This window comes from Chiloscyllium plagiosum, chromosome 1 (assembly GCF_004010195.1).
Source record: "Chiloscyllium plagiosum isolate BGI_BamShark_2017 chromosome 1, ASM401019v2, whole genome shotgun sequence".
Lineage (NCBI taxonomy): Eukaryota > Metazoa > Chordata > Chondrichthyes > Orectolobiformes > Hemiscylliidae > Chiloscyllium > Chiloscyllium plagiosum.
The window spans coordinates 98,907,868-98,928,460 of NC_057710.1; the positions used below are offsets into that span (position 1 = coordinate 98,907,868).

The 20,593-nt window shown below is 41.3% G+C and overlaps 1 protein-coding gene across 1 annotated transcript in view; it reads right to left on the bottom strand.

Annotated features, from left to right (window-relative positions):
* pgm2 (phosphoglucomutase 2) overlaps positions 1-10,653 on the bottom strand; it is a 51,324-nt gene extending 40,671 nt beyond the window's left edge. The window contains exons 1-2 of the mRNA XM_043693184.1: positions 10,506-10,653; positions 1,997-2,164 (exon numbers count right to left, since the gene is read on the bottom strand). Coding sequence (XP_043549119.1) covers positions 1,997-2,164; positions 10,506-10,562 — 225 coding nt within the window. The 5' untranslated portion in view covers positions 10,563-10,653. The remainder of the gene's footprint in view (positions 1-1,996; positions 2,165-10,505) is intronic.
* Positions 10,654-20,593: the final 9,940 nt, after the last annotated feature.

The following is a 20,593-nucleotide window of genomic DNA, read 5'->3' on the forward strand; positions in this document are numbered from 1 at the left end:
AGTCATTTATATAAATGATTTGGATGAGAATATCAGAGGCATGGTTAGCAAGTTTGCAAATGACACCAAAGTTGATGGTATAGTGGACAGTGAAGAAGGTTATCTTAAAGTACAATGGGACCTTGATCACATGAGTCAATGGGCTGAGGAGTGGCAGGTACAGTTTAATCAGATATATGCGAGGGGTTGCATTTTGGCAAGACAAGTCAGAGCAGGACTTATACACTTAGTGCTAGGACTCTAGAGAGTGTTGTCAAACAGAGACACCTTCCAGTTCCTTGGAAGTAGTGTCACAGGTAGACAGCATGGTGAAGGTGGTGTTTGGCATATTTGTCTTCAGAGCATTAGGCAGAGCACAGTACAGGAGCTGGGATGTCATGTTACAGTTGCACAAGACAATGGTAAGGCCCCATTTAGAGTACCGTGTACAATTCTGGTCACCCTGCTATAGGAAGGATGTTATTAAACTGGAAAAAGAGTGCAAAAACAGATATTACTAAGTCTGGAAGGTTTGAGTTATAAGGAGAGGCTGGAACCTTATTCCCTGGAGCATAGGAGGCCGAGGGTTGACCTTAAAGTGGTTTATAAAATCAGGATGGACATGGATAAGGTGATTAGCAAAAACCTTTTCCCAGGGTAGTAGAGTCCAAAACTAAAATGTATAGGTTTAAGAGGAGAGGGGAAAGATTTAAAAAGGGACCAGAGGGGCAACATTTTCACACAGAGGGTGGTGAATATATGGAATAAGCTGCCAGAGGAAGTGGTAGAGGCAGGTACAACTACAACATAAGAGACTTGGACAGGTACATGGACAGGAAGGGTTTAGGGATATAGGCCAACTGCAGGCAAATGGGACTCGTTCAGTTGAGGAGACCTGGTTTGCATGGATGAGTTGGGCTGAAGGGCATGCTCTCGTGCTGCACAACTCTGACTCTATAACCAGCCCTCAAGATGAGAATGTACTACTGAGAAATCTGACACTTAGCAGCCAACAACAGCAAACACAAAACAAGTGTAGCACACCCTGACTGCACAATTATTCAATTAACTCCAAGAATGTAATTTTTTTTCTTAAGCATAGCTTCTAGCAATTATATTTTCCACAAAGTATCTGTGGCTAAAGCAGAATTGCTATCTTGTGGAAAATTCTGAAATTTGATTTAACTTGGCCAATTTTTAGCTGCTTGGTTAAAGAAGAGGGGATGTAAAAATAAAAAAAAAAGGGCACCAATATAAAATCCGATTACCTCCATAATTCGTTCTAAAGCAGTGTACTTCCAAGAATTTACTTTGTGAAATGCAGCCACTGCCCACCAATAGCTAGACAATACAATCCAATAGACAAAGATGTGACAACTTAATTGTTTTTGTTGGTAGGATGAATGTTGGCCAGGAGATTAATATGATTCTGCAAGAGAATCAAAGCTTATCAGGAATATATGGGAACGTGGAATTTAGAACACAAAGATCAGCCAATGATTTTATTGAATGGAGGGGCAGGCTTGAGGGGCAGAGTGGTTTATTTGTACTAAGTTGTACGTTTGTCTGAATGTTGGGAATCCTTCACATTCACTTTTACAGGCAGAAAAGATCCAAGTTTTAATTTTTTATCCAAATGGCTAATGAAACATTGTATATATTAATTCCCACAAAGAATGATTAATCATCTGCATAGTTTCTCAGGAGTTAAATTCATGCATCAGAACAGTTTAAAGCGAATGTGCAGGTCCATTAGAATGTCATCTACAGAGAAGTAGGCTGGTAAACCCCAATTCCTCAGGTACAGTGCTGTCTACCCATCACTGAAATAATCTCAGTTCTTGGCAAGATGACAGACAGCACACTTTCAAACATGAACAGTTTCACCTGTATCAAAGAGGAATATCCCAGTTGCAGTCTTTCTTGCCCTAGAAACTGAAAGATATACTGCTAATAAAAAGGCATTCATGAAAACATGCAATTCCATTTTCTGAATCATGTTCACACATCAGCTTACCTGTGTTGTCTGAATAATTGTAAGATCATTTATGCGGGAAAATCCTGGTCCCATGGTTGATCGCATCCCTGCTGTTCCAAACATCATCCTCGACCCAAAACATTCTCGCAGCTGATCAAGGTCTCCATCACAATTCAACCGCCTGACTTCTGCTAGTGTCTGAGGATTCTAGAAAAGCAAAATTCATTCAAACTTTAAAAACTGGAGGCAAAAAACAACATCAACCTACCCTTTCCCATTGATTATAAACTGACTGTCACATTCCTGCTGTGAATTGTAATTGAACGTATAACACTGTTGATTCTTGATAAATTGTGAACATTCCTTACAAATCTTGTTTTCCAAGGCAAGAACTGAAGGATTAGCTTCTGCATAGTGTGGAATGTGATAGGCTGATAAGGACAGAATTATAAAGAGGTTACAGCTAGGGAGCTACCACTTGGCCCATCAAGTCCAGGCCAGCTGCAAGAGCAATTTAATTTGTTGCACTACCCTGCTCTTTACAAAAGATTAGAACCACTCACTGTAAAAATAATTTTTCATGTAACTTTTTGTTCTTTTGCATCGCATTAAATCTTTGACCTCTATGTTTTCAATCTTTCCAACAGTAGAAGAGGAGAAACTGTTCCCAATCTGGTTAGGCCCCTTATGACTTTGAATCAATTTCTTCTCAATCTTCTCTTTTGAAGGGGAAAACAACCTGAGCATTTCCAATTATCATTTACATAGTTTCAGTCCTTGGCTCATTCATCTGTGGTCTGAACCTTCACATCGACTTGATTTCTTTGCAGTTTTTGTCAGTGCTAGTTTGCCATTGTCTTCTACCTTTCAGGTATGGCAAGTAGGCAACTCCCAAGCCTGCCTCAGCCACGATGGCAAGAGCACCCACTTTGTTAGCATTAACTTCAATCATGTTAGCCATCTAGCTAACAGCCTTCTAACCTTACCCTGTAAGTTTCTGATCCCTGGAAACATTTCACTGATAATTTTCTGTACTCATTACTGAGTTACAGCAAGTTTTTAATCTAACTTTTCCGGAGTAACCCTTAGCTTAACTGAAGCTCAGCCCTTTTAAATTCTCTAACTTTGATGGGTTATTTCAGAGGGTTCTTCACTCAGAGAAATTACCCATGAGAATTTTCAGTTTCCGGAGCAGTCAGTTGTATCTGAGATGCTGCGCATTCTTTATGTAGAAGTTTAATCTATGCTGCTCCAACAACCATTTGGTCATCGGAATATCTGAACCAATACTCCAGTTGCAGTTCACCCAATATTTTATACAGGTTCAATGTAACTTTTGTTTTTGAACCCTATGCCTTCTTTCTCTATTTTCTCAACCTGGGGGTCCTATCATCTTCACTGATTTGTACATTTATAATCCAAAAGATCCCTCTGTTCCTGTACACCCTTCAGTTTATATTGCGCCTTTCCCTTCACATTTCTCTAAGTTTCATTGAATGGGTCTGCCATTCGATGTCCTTCATTCACAATACGAAGTTTTACATCATCTGAAAACTTGGAAATTAGGTCTTGTGCATACAATTTGAGGAGTGTCACTCTTCAGCTTGTTATTTAATCTTCCATAATTTATGACAGCACTGCAAAGCTTTAATCTGATCTGTTAGCTGTGTGGTCATTTTGCTTGTTGTATGCTACTTCTGCTGTTCAGCATGCATGTACTCCACTGCTGTAGTTTCACCAGGTTTTAGTTATGCCTGATGCTCCTCTAGGCACACTCACCTGGAATCTTCATGGAACCATAGCTGATTCCCCGGATAGGAGGTAACGGTAGACTGGGGATATGTTGGTCAGGAGATACAGATCTGCTGCTCCTAATGATCCACAGTAGCTCATTGATGTCCACTTCCAAGCTGCTAAATCTTTTCAAAATCTATGTTAAAATGGTGATATATCATAACACAGCGGTAGTGCCACAACCAAGTCAGTTGCTCCAAGGACAAGATTATCTTTAAACCAATTCCAGGGAATCCTGCCACCTGCAAGTTCCCGTCAAAGCCACTCACTATCTTGACCTGGATTATAAAATCGTTCCATCAGCATTGTTAGATCAAAATTCTGGGAATCCCTCCTTCAATGTTTTATGGGTGTACCTATGCCCACATCCTGTTACTGAATTTTAAAAATACAATTGACTCAACGACTGTGCACAGAAGGAACCTGGACATCAAAGAAGCCTAAAATTATACTCCATCAGGCTCTCGTCTTACCTCCCTGCCTCATGACAGAATTATGTGGTTGCTTTAGGTACCACAAAGCTCAGGAAGGCTTCTACCAAAGGCACCTTAGCTCCATCATGAGAATTCAATGACAGGACAAGGACCTTCATCATGTTGGGCTCAACAACATGGAGGAGACTACCATCCAGAAAATTCAACATAGATCAGCAGACCTTACCTGCCATATGGGTGTTTACAGAATCCCAAGCAGATACCCTTTGGGGAAGGTTAGTACAAATGAAATAAGGACAATTTTTTTAAAAAATGCTTTACAATTCTTGCACTGCACACCACCTCTTACTAAAACACTGCAACAGACCAGTCAATGTAGGGTTTAGCACAAACTTAGTTCAGGATTGCTCAAGGACTATCTTTGCCAAATTTGAAATATTGAAGATGCCCAGAAGTTGAGAGGTGGCACTTCTGCAAGTACCAAGGACAACTTGAAGTGTCAGTGCTGTGGACACACCTGCTGATGCCACTTCCGTCTTCAGTCATGAGGTGCTGAAAGCAAAGACATCACTTTCAACTTGGACAAACTCAAGCAACAAGCATTTTACTAGTTAGAAAATTGGTTACTTCTACATCTGGATGGATATACAAATAGGAAGGGTTCGGAGGGATATAGGGCGGCTGCTGGCAGGTGGTTGGCATGGAAGGGTTGTACCGAAGGGTCTGTTTCTGTGCTGTACATCTTTATGACTATGGTTCACTGCCTTGTAGAGAATGGTAATTCAACAGAAAACTACTTTGACATCTTTGTGACATATTATTTGCACGTTATCTAGTCTAGCCAGTCACCACAATTATAGAAAATACTTTTTCTATTCAGATTAGTTCCAGTCACCTGCTCTAACATAACTAAAAGGTGGATAAATCCCTGGGTTCTGATCAAGTGTACCCTAGAACTCTGTGGGAAGCTAAGGAAGTGATTGCTGGGCTCCTTGCTAAGATTTTTCATCACCAGTCACAGGTGAGGTGCCAGAATACTGGAGGTTGGCTAATGTGGTGCCATTATTTAGGCAAGGTGGTAAGGAAAAGCCAGGGAAAACAGACCGGTAACCCTGACATCAGTGGTGGGCAAGTTGTTGGAGGTAATACTGAGGGACTGGATTTACATTTATTTGGAAAGGCAAGGACTGATTAGGGATAGTCAACATGGTTTTGTGCACGGGAAAAACATGTTTCACAAATTTGATTAAGCTTTTTGAAAAAGTAAGAATTAATGAGGGCAGAGCAGTGGACATTATTTGTCTGGATTTCACTAAGCTTTTTGACATACTTCCACAGGGTAGACTGGTTAGCAAGATTAGATCTCATGGAATCAGGGAGAACTAGTCATTTGGATACAGAACTGGCTCGAAGGCAGAAGGTGGTGGTGGAAGGTTGCTTTTCAGACTGGAGGCCTGTGACCAGCGGTGTGCCACACGGATCGGTGCTGGATCCATTGCTTTTTGTCATTTATATAAATGATTTGGATGTGAACATAGGAGATATGGTTAGTAAGTTTGCAGATGACACCAAAGTTGGAGGTGCATTGGACAATGAAAAAGGTTACCTTTCTATTTATGTCTGGGTTTCTTTGGGTTGGAGATGTCATTTCTACTGTGATATCAATTCTTGTTCTTTTTCTCAGGGGGTGGTAGATGGGGTCTAACTCGACGTGTTTGTTGATAGAGTTCTGGTTGGAATGTCATGCTTCTAGGAATTCTCGTGCGTGTCTTTGTTTGGTTTGTCCTAGGATGGATGTGTTATCCCAGTCGAAGTAGTGTCCTTCCTTGTCTGTATGTAAGGATACAGAGAGAGGGGACCCCCACCCCACCCGTATCCTCACATACAGACAAAGAAGGACACTACTTTGACTGGGACAACACATCCATCCTAGGATAAACCAAACAAAGACACGCATGAGAATTCTTGGAAGCACGGCATTCCAACCAGAACTCTATCAACAAACACGTCAAGTCAGACCCCATCTACCACCCCCTGAGAAAAAGAACAAGAATTGATATCACCATAGGAAGTGACATCGCCAACCTAAAGAAACCAAAACATAAATAGAAAGCAGGAATTATCAGCAGTGCCTCGCCTGGAGGCCAACTGAAGATGTTACCCAGTAGGGTGAGGAAATGTCTGGAAGTGAACCTTCCAATTCAGTGAGCTAACCTACATTCATTAATTTTGAATATCTGTTCGGCATGGACGAGTTGGAAAGAAGGGTCTGTTACTGTGCTGAATAACTATGTGACCCTAATTCACCATTATGTATGCTTACCGAATGCTAAAAAAAGTGTGGAAAAATCGAAACTGTACAAAGTCCAAATACAATCCCTCAATTTTGTACTTTTAATAAAAAAAGTCACATTAGATCTTCCTACAACTATTTCTCACAATTTCTACTCTTTTGATAAGAGATCAACTGTAATCCTCAGCTCTAGCTGATAATTGCCAAATACATTTGCATGTTATGCACATAGCTGAAGCTTTCAAACATCAAATGCTTGACTTTAATGGGGATGCTTTTCACACAGTCAATTTTATTAACCTGCCTGCAAGCATGCAACCTATCTGTAGAACCCAAATTACAGAGTTTACATTTCTTTTCTAATGAATGCAGGGATAGTTTCATGAATCTACTAATTAACTTAAATTAGCAATGATAAAATGCTAAAAAAGAATATTGTGGATCTTAATTTGTGACATACTCCAATTCATAAAGACTGTATTCTTCCTGTGGTTTTGACCAATTATCTAATCAGCACAATAAATGTCTTGTGATCACATGACTTTGTTTAATCCAGTATAATGGGGGTGTTCTGGTAGTGCCCAAAACCTCTGGGGGGGGGGGGGGAAACAGGTTCAAGTTCCCCCTGCTCCAGAGATGTACAATAGTATGTCTGAATATGTTGATGTTCATATGGTATACAAATAGAAAATCCAGAAAATGTTTAGCAGGCCAGGCACCTTTGCAGTACTTGATTGTGTGCCTCTATTCCCCAAAAATGCACAAACAGATTCACCATTTACCACAAATTGAGAATTTTTCCAAAAGAACTCAGCGAAATTAAGGATCCTGTCAGCACAAGATCAGATGTGGGGACATTCACTGATGCATAGTATTTAGCACCATTCATGATCTTTAGATATTGAAGCATCTCATGGCCAGATACAGCAACACTTGAACAATATTCAGGCTTGGGGTCATAACTGACAAATAACATTTAAGCCACACACAAAAGTTAGCAATAAACCACCACATTTTACTGCTCCTCGGATGCTGCCCGAACCGCTGTGCTCTTCCAGCACCACTAATCCAGAACCATCTGACTTGACATTCATTCAATGGCATTACCATCACAGAATATCCCAGTATCAACACCCCAGGTTACAATTGACCAGAAATGGAATTCAACCAGTCATAATTCTGTGGCTACAAGAGGCTGGAAATTCTTTGAGTAACTCACTGACTGACTCCCCAATGCCTGTCCACCATTCACCAGTGTAGTTCAGGCATGTGACACATTACTCTTCACCTGCCTAGATGATTGCAGTCCAATGAATATTCCAGAAGGTTAACAACTTCCAGGACAGCTTCCATTCGATTCCCTCCACCACAAATGCCCGGTGCCAGCAGTGGATACATTCTACAAGATATCCTGCAGCAATTCACTAGCATTCCTTTGACAACACCTTTTAAATCTGTAATCTCTATCAACTAGAAGGACAAGGTCAGCAAATGCATGGGAACATCACCGCTAAGAAGTTCCATTTCAAGCAATACAACATTTTGACTTGTAACTATACCACAGTTCCCTCAGACTGGGTCATACGTCTGAAGTTGTCCTTCTAGTTGATAGAGATTACAGATTTACAAGCTACACTGCATCCACACTAAAATGTTCTGCTGTGATTCAAATTGACAAATCACCTTCAACCCAAGGACAACGAAGAAGGATTATAAATGCTGATCTAGCCATTAATAAAATCAACAACATGACTGATTTAAGTTTTCTGAAGCAAACTTGAAAATCTCCAACCTTGATTAATCTTCTGAAAAACCTGCAAGATTGCAATGATGAAAAACTTTATTCCAGTGGCTTACAGAATTATTATAATACTAAAGAAGTCAATCAGCCCATTTTATAAGTTGCCAGATGGCACAATGGTTAGTACTGTTGCCTCGGGTGATTGTTGATGTAGAGTATGCACATTTTCCCTATAACTATGCGGGTTTCCTTCCACAGTCTAAAGATGTGCAGGTTAGTGGACTGGCAATGTTAATTGGCCAATGGTGTCCAGGGATGTGCAGGCTGAGTGGATTAGCCATGGGAAAATTCAGCATTACAGGGATTGGATGGGATGCACTTCAGAGGACCAGTGTGGACTCGATGGGCTGAATGGCCTTCTTCCATACTATATGGATTCTATGGGGAGAAAGTGAGGGCTGCAGATGCTGGAGATCAGAATCTGTAGTCTGAAGAAGGGCTTATGCCCGAAACGTTGATTCTCCTGTTCCTTGGATGCTGCCTGACCTGCTGCGCTTTTCCAGCAACACATCTTCAGCTCGTATATGGATTCTATAACCTGATGGGATCTATCGCAGAATGTTGAAGGAGGCAGATGAGGAAAATTGTCAGGGCTTTGTATGAAATCTTGGGGCAGCATGGTGGCCCAGTGGTTAGCACTGTTGCCTCACAGATCTAGGGACCCAGGTTCAATTCCAGCCTTGGGCAACTGTCTGTGTAGAGTTTGCACATTCTCCCAGTGTCTGTTTGGGTTTCATCTGGGTGCTTTGGTTTCCTCCCAAATCCAAAGATGTGCCGGTTAGGTGAACTGGCCATGCTAAATTGCCCATAATGTTCAGGGATATTTAAGTTAGGTGCATTAGTCAGGGGTAAATAGGGAAGTCGGTTTGGGTGAGATACTCTTCCGTGTGGACTTGTTGGGCTGAAGAGCCTGTTTCCACACTATAGGGATTCCATTCCTCTTCTATATCTGCATCAGCAGCACAATGAACATGCCACTTTGTCAGGATTACAGGGAGATGCAGACAAATGACATTCTGTTCGTTTTTAAAAAAAGTTGAAATCACCACCATGTGAAAAATGTTTCTCTTCATTTGCCAAGTTCCTGAAATGTGTACCCTCTTATTGCTTATCTTTGCAAGTGGAAACAGTTTCTCTGCCTGCAACCATCAAACTCACAGGCCTTCCATTCATAATACAATTACTGAGCATTGAGAAATATATGGACTCCCAAGCAAAGCCAGCAGGGTTGACTTGAACACAAGTAATCTTCAGAATGACTTTAAAGCAGATTGAGCTGTGATGCATGAGCAAATCAAGAAGCATGAGAGAAGGTTACATGACATCATGGATAGAAACTTGGTTAACAAACAAGAATGTCAGTTCAGGGAAGGAAGTAGTTGAATTTGAAAATTATAGAGGTTTACAAAATTGAGGGACATGGATAGGCTAAATAGGCAGTCTTTTCCCTGGGGTCAGGGAATCCAGAACTAGAGGACATAGGTTTAGGGTGAGAGGGGAAAAGATATAAGAGAGACCTACAGGGCAACTTTTTCACACAGAAGGTGGTACATGTATGGAATGAGCTGCCAGAGGAAGTGGTGGAGGCTGGTACAATTGCAACATTCAAGAGGCATTTGGATGGGTATATGAATAGGAAGGGTTTGCAGGGATATGGGCCAGGTGCTGGCAGGTGGGTCTAGATTGGGTTGAGATATCTGGTCAGCGTGGACGGGTTGGACCAAAGGGTCTATTTCCATGCTGTACGTCTGTATGACTCTAATGGAAATGTTTCATTCAAGGAATCTATAATTTATTATTTTTTGTTTTATCAATCATAAGTAACGAGTTGCTCTTCAACAGAAGAACTAGCATCCAAACTTATTAATGCCTAAATATGAGCTTTGGAAAATAGGCCATAAATGATTTCAAAAATCCCAGGACAAGTTATAAGAATGAGTCATACAGAAAGCAGATGCAATTCCGTAAAAGTTAAAGTAATGAAACAGCCTACCACTGCATATGGCACGCCTTAGAAAACACCTGGTCTTGGGTAATAGATAGTGAGTCACATTCACATTGCACAAGTTCCAGGGAATCCTTGAGGGATACTGGGGAAGTCACAACTGATCAGGAAACTAACTGGACCCATCACAGTATACACTGTACTTACATCAGTTAGATCCTGGATCACGGACACAAACAGAACATTAGAAACCGCCCGCACTCACACCCGGAGAAGCTCACCTTGTCCCATTCCAGCCACTGCACAATCGCCCGGTCCAAGTCAACAGACTCCGCCATTACAACCCAACAGCCAAGCCAAGCCGGTCCTGTTGAGTTGTGGTGCTGTTGTCCTCCTTCTCCTCCCTCCGGAAGGACACCGGCTCGTACATCCACTCTGACCAATCACTGGCCAGGCTGAATAAGTGACCAATCACAACGCACAGCAAACCAGTTTCTGAACGCCAAGGTTATCGCAACTGGCCAATCACAGCTCTGGCATGGCAGCTGACCAATCACAACCGGGACTGTGGAACTGACCAATCACAGCCCGCGTTACGGAACTACCCAATCACAGAATGCGCCGTGAATCTGATCAATCAGAGCCAGGATAACGTCACTGACCCATCAGGGCTAGGCCTGCACCACTGACCAATCAGTGCCAAGACTTCACGACCAACCAATCAAAGCTAGGACTGTACCACTGACCAATCAGATCCAGGACTGCACCACCAATATGTGTTCCTTCTGCATTGCAAAGGGCGACTGTTTTTTCCCAGTAGTGGGAACAAAGGAGCTATTGAATGAGAAGAGAGTAGAGCACAATTAGAGTCATGGCGATGTGTAACATGGAAACAGACCCTTCAGCCCAACTCGTCCATGCCAACCAGATATCCCAAACCAGTCTAGTCCCACCTGTCAGGACCCATTCCATATATTTCCAAACCCTTACTATTCATATATCCATCCAAATGCCTTTTAAATGTTGCAATTGTACCAGCCTCCATGACTTCCTCTGGCAGCTCATTCCACACACATACCATGCTCTGCGTGAAAAAGTTGCCCCTTAGGTCTCTTTTATGTATTTTCTGTCTCACTCTAAACCTATGCCCTCTAGTTCAGCAGTCAGATCCAGTTATAGATTACCTCCCCAAAACCAATTTTGGAGAGCACATCCCTCATGTAGGTATGCAATATTCTCTCAAAGGCCTTCTCTTGGTCCAGGCTATTGAGAGGCAGGTATCTAATTCCTGCAGACCTCACTTTCTCATATCTAATTCCTTGCCCTGCACAAATGCGATAGTATCCTGAGGAGTCCAAGGTTCTTAAAGATCATCCTGCCCAGTACAGCAGAGTTTTGATGAGGGTGAATCACTAATCCCCGAACAGACCTGACCCAGGTGGTGATGGCTTTACACAGGATTTTGTAATTTGCATTCAGTGGTCACTAATTTCTAATTTCTTCCCTTTCTCCCTTCTGCTCATAGATGGGGGTGATAATAGATTTACTCATGGATTTCTACTGGCTTCTGGCCAGTCACATACTGTTGTACCCCTCCAGCAGATGCTGGCCAATCAAATTCCACAGAGCTGAATACAACTCAACCAGTAAGCGGGAGTTACATTCTTTTCAAAGGACGTCAGGGCCTTGGTATGTCATCAAAGGATAAGAGCTGGACCAGCCTCTCCTGTGTGCTGATGTCTAAGACATCCATGACAGAGGATATGAATGCCTGCAAGACTGTACTGTCTTGGGGGTTCATGTTATATAGTCTGGCCTAAAACGACTGGCTGATCCCAGGACATCTGATTGAGATTATTCCTTCAGGCTGCTGAGCTCTGAGCTCCCCCTACAGAGTGGGGCAGCACTGCCACCTCACAGCGCCAGGGACCTGGGTTCAATTCCCAGCTTAGGTGATTGTTGGTGTGGAGTTTGCACATTCTTCTCTGGGTGCTCTGGTTTCCTCCCAAAATCCAAGATGTGCAGGTCAGGTGAATTGGCTATGCTAAATTGCCCATAGTGTTAGGTGCATTAGTCAGGGGCAAATATGGGGTAGGGGAATGGGACTAGGTGGATTAGTCTTCAGAGGGTTGGTGTGGACTTGTTGGGCTGTTCCCATACTGTAGGGAATCAAATCTATAAACCTTCAGGAAGAAGAAACATGAGCTGGCTTCATTTTGCACCATGCTGCAGATCCTGGACTCAAAGATTATTGAAGGTCTCTGAGGCAAAGAGCGAGGCTTGCCAGCTGGTCACCTCCTAGGTATCCTCTATGACATCGACCCCCATTGTCTGCAGCAGGAACAGGTTCTGCATGGTTTTCGGGAGTTTGGACAATTGTATCCATCTCTCTTTCTCTCTCTCTCACTTTCTGAGCATCTTTGAGGATAAAAATATCCTCTTGACATTCCCCTTGACTGTTTCTGTTTGGTCCAATTGAAATTCAAAGAAGAGTTTCCCGGTTCTACAACCTTTTGAGTTCCTCAATGTTCTCTAGGATCAAAAATTTCACCATCAGATTCCATGTTCCCTTGTCAGTCGGCTGATCATCCAGTAGGTGACAACTGGCCAGCAGTAGGCAGTGGTCAGAGAATAACACCAGCTTGACGTCAGTAGATCTGATGTTCAGGATGCAAATAGGAAATCTATTCTTGAGTGGACAGATCTACCTGGCTATGACTAGGTGTTTCTATGTTGCACTCTGTTTGCAGGTGTGCTGAAGACACTGTGCAGCTTGGCAACTTTAACTGTTTCCATAGGAATTGAATGTGGTGTGCAGTCCGCTGTCCGCCCCTCTGGATCGTCCAGCAACATTGATGAGGCATTTGAATTCGCCGTCCTTAGTTAATCTCAGGTGAGCATTTCTGTCCATTACACCTGCTATGGTGTAACCTGTTGACCACCCCCTGAACCTCAGAGATGCTTAAGGTTGCTACATTGCAGCAAAATATACAGGCTGATGCAATCATTACACCCCCACCATATCAAAAGCCCGTGGACTCACAAGTTTGACCATTTCCTGTAGCTACTGAAGTGTTGTATCCCACAATTCTGCAGAAACAGCAGGTCCACTTTGACATTGGCCAGGTAAGCCAATGTAGAAGCACATTGCTAGTGGCTTTAATGCTTTGCATGCTTAGGCTGGCAATTTTCAAACCCATGTTGAGATTTTTCTCGATCACCATAGTGTCCAAAAAAAATTTAAATTGATCCTGTTGCTCGGTGAGCTCCTGCATCTCGTGGTATGGGTGAACTTGCTGCAGTAGCTGCATACTTAAGGCCATAAGACCATAAGACCTAGGAGTGGAAGTAAGGCCATTTGGCCCATCGAGTCCACTACGCCATTCAATCATGGCTGATGGGCATTTCAATGCCAGTTACCCGCACTCTCCCCGTAGCTCTTAATTCATTGCGAGATTAAGAATTTATCAATCTCTGCCTTGAAGACATTTAACGTCCCAGCCTCCACTGTGTTCCATGGCAATGAATTCCACAGGACCACTACTCTCTGGCTGAAGTAATGTCTCCTCATTTCCGTTCTAAATTGACCCCCTCTAATTGTAAGGCTGTGTCCACGAGTCCTAGTATCCCCGCCTGACAGAAACAATTTCCCAGCGTCCATCCTTTCTAAGCCATGCATTAGTTTTTATTAGATCTCCCCTCAACCTTCTAAACTCTAATGAATACGATCCCTGGATCCTCAGCCGTTCATCATATGTTAGGCCTACCATTCCAGCGATCATCTGTGCAACTCTCCACAGGACACGCTCCAGCGCCAGTATGTCCTTCCTGAGGTGAGGGGCCCAAAACTGGACACAGTATTCTAAATGGGGCCTAATCAGAGCTTTATAAAATCTCAATAGCGCATCACTGCTTTTACATTTCAACCCTCTTGAGATAAATGACAACATTACTTTTGCTTTCTTAATCACAGACTCAACCTGCAAGTCAACCTTTAGAGAATCTTGTACTAGCACTCCCAGATCCCTTTGTAGTTTGGCCTTATGAATTTTCTCACTGTTTATAAAATAATTCTTTTTTCAAAAGTGCAACACCTCGCATTTGCTCACATTGAATTTCATCAGCCATTTCTTGGACCATTCTCCTAAACTGTCTAAATCTTTCTGCAGCCTCCCCACCACCTCAGAACAACCTGCCTGTCCACCTAACTTTGTATCATCGGCGAACTTCGCCAGAATGCCCCCAGTCTCTTCATCCAGATCATTGACATATAAAGTGAACATCTGCGGTCTTGACACTGAATCCTGCAGAGCACCACTTGTCACCAGCTGCCATTTCGAAAAAGAACCTTTTATCCCAACTCTCTGCCTTCTGTCAGACAGCCAATCCTCAATCCATGCCAGTAGCTCACCGTGAACACCATGGGCCCTCGCCTTACTCAGCAGCCTCCCATGAGGCACCTTATCAAAGGCCTTTTGGAAGTCATGGTAGATAACATCCACTGGGTTTCCCTTCTCTAACCTACTTGTTACCTCTTTAAAGAATTCTAACAGGTTTGTCAGGCATGCCCTCCTCTTACTAAATCCTTGCTGACTTGTTCTAATTCGACCCTGCACTTTCAAGAATTTAGAAATCTCATCCTTAACGATGGATTCTAGAATTTTACCTACAACCAAGGTTAGGCTAACCGGCCTATAATTTTCCATCTTTTGTCTTGATGCTTTCTTGAACAAGGGGGTTACAACAGCGATTTTCCAACCATCTGGGACTTCCCTGACTCCACTGATATTTGAAAGATTACAACCAATGCCTCCTCTATTTCTTTGGCCACCTCCCTCAAAACTTTAGCCCATCCAGGCCAGGAGATTTATCAATTTTTAGACCTTTTAGCTTTTCAAGTACTCTCTCCTTTGTAATGGCCACCATACTCAACTCTACCCCTTGACACTCCTTGATTTTTGGGATATTACTCATGTCTTCCACTGTGAAGATTGACAGAAGGTATTTATTAAGTTCTTCGGCTATTTCCTGATCTACCATCACTAGCCTCCCTGCATCAATTTGGAATGGCCCAATCTCTACTTTTGCCTCTCGTTTGTTTCTTATGTAATGAAAGGAACTTTTACTATAATTTCTAATATTACTGGCTAGCTTACTTTCATATTTGATCCCCACCTTCTTTATTTCTCTCTTTGTTATCCTATGTTTGTTTTTATAGTCTTCCCAAACTTCTGATTTCCCAGTGCTCTTGGCCACTTTATAGGCTGTCTCTTTTTCAGTGATACATTTCTTTTGTCGGCCATGGTTGTCTAATCACCCCCCACCCCCACCCCACCCCAGGTGATCTTTCTTTTCTTTGGAATGTACCTCTGTGCTGTGTCCTCAATTACACGCAGAAACTCCTGCCATTGTTGCTCTACTGTCTTCCCCACTAGGCTGTGCTTCCAGTCGATTTTCATCAGTACCTCTCTCATACTCCTGTAATTACCTTTATTTAACTGAAACACCATTACATCCGATTTTGCCTTCTCTCTTTTGAACTGCAGACTGAACTCTACCATATTATAATCGGTAATTCCTGAAGAAGGGCTCATGCCCAAAACGTCAATTTTCCTGCAGATTCCTGAAGAAGGGCTCATGCCTGAAACGTCGATTCTCCTGCTCCTTGGATGCTGCCTGACCTGCTGCTCTTTTCCAGCAACACATTTTCAGCATATTATAATCGCTGGCTACTAAGTGTTCCCTGACTCTAAGATCTTTTATAAAGTCTGACTTGTTACATAGCACTAAGTCCAGAATAGCCTGCTCCCTTGTAAGCTCCATCACAAGCTGTTCCAAAAAGCTTGTAAGCATTCCATGAATTCCCTTTCTTTGCATCCACCAGCAACATAATTCATCCAGTTCACTTGCATATTGAAGTCCCCCATGATCATTGTGACCTTACCTTTCTGACATGCTCTATCTATTTCCTGGTACATGCCCTGGTACATTCTGACATGCCCTATCTATTTCCTTTGCTTGCTTAGGCTGGCAATTTTCAACCCATGTTGAAACCCAGACACAGGTTAAACAGACAGTGCAAGATAGCAGACGATGACAAATCCCTCCCAGATTGTCTCAATGCCTTCTATGCTCACTTTGAGCAGAATTTCGGCGGAGAGGTAACACCTATTCCAACAAATCCTGAAGAACCTATCTCAACAGTCACTGCATCAGAGGTCAGATCAGTTTTCCTTCGTATGAATCCAAGGAAAGCAATGGGACCAGATGGAGTACCAGGCTGTGTACTCAGAGCATGTGCAGATCAACTGGCAGAGATCTTATTGGACATCTTCAACCTCTCCCTGCAGCAGGTCACTGTCCCTGCCTGTTTCAAGAGGGCCAACATCATCACTGTACCTAAGAAAGCTCATTCAGCATGTCTCAATGACTACCGCCCAGTGGCCCTAACCTCGGTGGTCATGGAGTGCTTTGAAAGTCTGGTCATGGCATTAATCAACTCCACCCTCCCCACTACTCTTGACCAACTCCAATTTGCCTATTGGACCAACACATCCATGTCATATACCAGATAACACTGACCTGAATGGCAGCCTCAGATGAGGCTGCCACAGTCTGGTGTTGTGACCTTCTCTGTTTTTCTCCAAGAAGAGGAACCCTAGCTTTTGCACCACTTCCTCGATCTGAACCTCCTGGTCTCTGTTGGAGAATCATGTGCCAGTTTCCCCTTCTCAAATCTTTTGGAAATATCCTTGACTAAGCAAGGCAGCTTTAGAACGACAGTGTATGTCTATGTGCACTTTTTAATGATCCATGTGCAAGGGATGCTTGTCTTTAATTTATAGCTGTTGAGTGACAAATTGTTCCAAAAATAGCACATGGTAAGTTAGAGCTGGAATCAGATGTGATGGTGCCATAAAAAAGTGGGATGGTTGTGAAAGAAACGAGTTTGATAAGAACAGCAAGAAAACTGTTGAAAAACACTTTTAAAAAACTCATTGTATCCTGGACTATGCCAAAAAAAAGATAAGATTTGTCTCATGTTATAAGAATTTCAGTGCGAGTCTGATGCCAGATATATATGCCAAAGGACTGGCATATCCCTTTGGCTGTTTGCAGTTACTGACCAGACCCAACCAGACCCCATTTGCAAAATGCATTACAGTGTCTAACATTAGATGTGATTTGGTATTTGGAAAAAAATCTTAAGTTTGTGACAAAAATTGCTGACGAAAAGTTTAGCATAGCTACAAAAACAGAAATTGCAGGAGAAATTCAGTCGGTCTGACAACATCTGTCAGATCTACTGAGTTTCTTCAGCAATTTTGTTTTCATTTCAGATTTCAAGCATTCATAGTTCTTTACTTTATTATTGTCAGTCGGGCTTGCAGTGTGATGCATGTGTTTGTACTGCAAGATTTATATTCATACACAGGGTCCTGCTGTTTGCAGATAGAATGAACAAGTATACACACAGTGCAACACAACAGGCAACAGCCATTTGCTGATTCATTTCTCAGAGTAATACTTCGACCAAACAGAGTTAACCTACCTGCTTTAAAATATAAACAAGGCCTGGTAGTTAAATATAAAACAACATTAATAGTGCATTCTTTAAGGCAAAGCCATAAGCATTCAGAGTCCATCTGCTAACCAATCAGGATTCTCCTCTCATACACTATAAATGTTGTTTTCTCCTTAATTTGTCATTTTTGCAAATACTCCTAAAGAATGCAGGACAAAAGGTTTTGAATAGTCTTTTTTCAGCAATTCTGAAGATTTGTGCTGTCAATGGTAGTATGTGATGTGTGTTGAACTAATGGAAACTAAAGCATTCAGCCCTGAAGTTTGTTCTTCAGTTTCATTATACCATGGTTACTCCGTACTTCTTTTAAATGCCTTTGAAAATATTTCTGACATAATTTAATATTAAAATATTACCTCAATGATAGCTCAGTAAGAGTTGATCAAGCTGATGGGCTTGAAATATTCAATTTGTTTTACAAATCAGCCTTTTAGGGGGTTGAGTTTTAGGCTGGTGAGCAGTCTTGCCAGTAGTATTTTCCAGTTGTTTATGAAGTGAGACAATTGATCAATATTGATATTTAAATGCGCACCAATAGCTTGGAATAGTCAAATGTAGTAATGAGCACTTCTCCAAAACATGTTGGGAAAAATAGTAGGTGCTACATATTTTCATTCTTATGAGAACCTAGCTAATAATGTAAGGATGAGTAACTTCCTTAACGTGACAAAAAAGCAGATGGGGTAGAATGATAAAACTTAATCGATAATGTTTCACAGGATTAACGTGAAAGGAGCACCTCTATGGCTGGTATAGCTTTGTTTATTGATGAGGTAATGTGATATAAGGACTCAAATATTCAATGACAAGTGATCTGTAAGAGACTTTAACTATGTTTTCTTACTGACTGTGTTTCAAAACCAGACCCTGATGATTTTCACCAAGGGTGTCATCTGTGTTCCTTGAAATTAAACATATAAGATTGAGAGCAGTAAAGGAACAGTCTTTTATTGCTCTATTTCCCTTTTATTGCTCTTTAAAGTATCAAACTTACAGGAACTCTTCAAAGGCTAAGTATTCAAAGCAACTAAAAATCCATTGATTTTGGGTGTTCTACTTTTATTTCATTTGGTCTGAGAACAGTAACTATCATCTTAGATTCCTGAGCACATTCAAACATGGAACATCAACCAATTGTACTAAAAATGCTCTTTGTAGTCAATGTTCTACATTTAGTTTTTAGGAGACACATATCTTAACATGTTTTCTGTTAATTATTAAGAGAGAAAAGTGCAATCATTGTTGGTCAAGATTTTTTTGGGAAAACTATACATGACGTGTACACATTAATCACAAGTGATAAGACTAAAATTTTCCATGATACTTCAGAAGTGACATTAAACTGCCCAGTAGTAATTTAGATAAAAGTATATTGAACTGTCACCTTGAGAAATGAAAATGAGCTTTCTGCCGTTTATTTGAACGTAAAGTATAGATAGAAATATTTAATAGAAGATTAAATAAGCCTTATTTCCCAATAAAAGATGAAAGATATTTCCTATACATATTAAAATAAATAAAATCTCTTTAACAGTTTCTAGCTTTTATAATTCTTGATCCATCCATGTTATCTAGAATGGTGAGTAAATGTATGTTGTTCCTGGCAACAATATAAAGTCTTAAAATAAATGTTTGTCTAACCATAAAATTAGAATAATCAAAGGTGGCCCATAATAAACATTTGACAAGACAAAACTATAACTGTGAAATGGAAAGTTATAGTTAGCTAAATATTAAGGTAGAGACAACTTCTAGTGAGGATGGCAATTCTGCTAAGTTCACTTTTTAACAATTTCTAATTTGATATAATTAATGATATATAAATTTCAACCAGGTATAATAAAGACCAACACAACTATAAATTACAATATGATTTTGTATTTTATATTGTAAGAGACAAATTAACTGTGTAAATTAACTTCTGTGTTTCCCTACATTATAGCAGCTACTATACTTCAAAATTAAATAATTGGTTGTAAAGTGCTTTTGGACTTCCTCAGGTTCTGAAAGGGACTTGTTATGACCACAATAGAAGGAATAGAATGGATTCCTGTTTACAATCTTTGTTTGATTACAACAGATTCTTTTAAAATGTACTTGCCAGTTCAAGAGTGTCTTTTACATTCATTCATAGGATGTGGCCATTGCTGGCTACACCAGTATTTAATGCTCTTTCCTTAGTTGCTCTTGAAAAGGTAGAAGTGAGCTGCTTTTTTGAACCACACAATTCATTTGGTATAGGTATCCATGCCTATTAAGAAGGGAATTCCAGGACTTTGACCCAATGACAGTGAAGGAATGGCAAATTATTGCCAAGTCAGGTTGGTGAGTGCCTTGGAGAAGAACGCGCAGGTGGTGATATTCCTATGTACTGTATTTACTACACAAGGTTTTCTTTTAGACGGTAGTGTATATGAGTTTAGAATATGCTGTCTAATGAGTCTTGATGAATTTCTGCAGTACGTCTTGTAGGTAGTACAAATTGCTGCAATTGAGCGCCAGTGCTTGAGTGGATGTGGTGCTAAAAAGGTGGAGTGCTTTGGATACTTGGATGGTATCAAGCTTCTTGAGTGTTTCTGGAGCTGCACTATATGGAATATATTCCACCATCTTTTGACTTGTGCCTTGTAGATAGTGGACAAGCTTTAAGGCGTCAGAGCGTAAGATACCCGCTGCAGGATTCCTAATCTTGGACCTGCAGTTGTAGCCACAGTGTTCATATGGCCTGTTTAGTTTCTCGTCTGTGATAGCCTCTAGGAAGCTGATAATGGGTATTCAGCATTG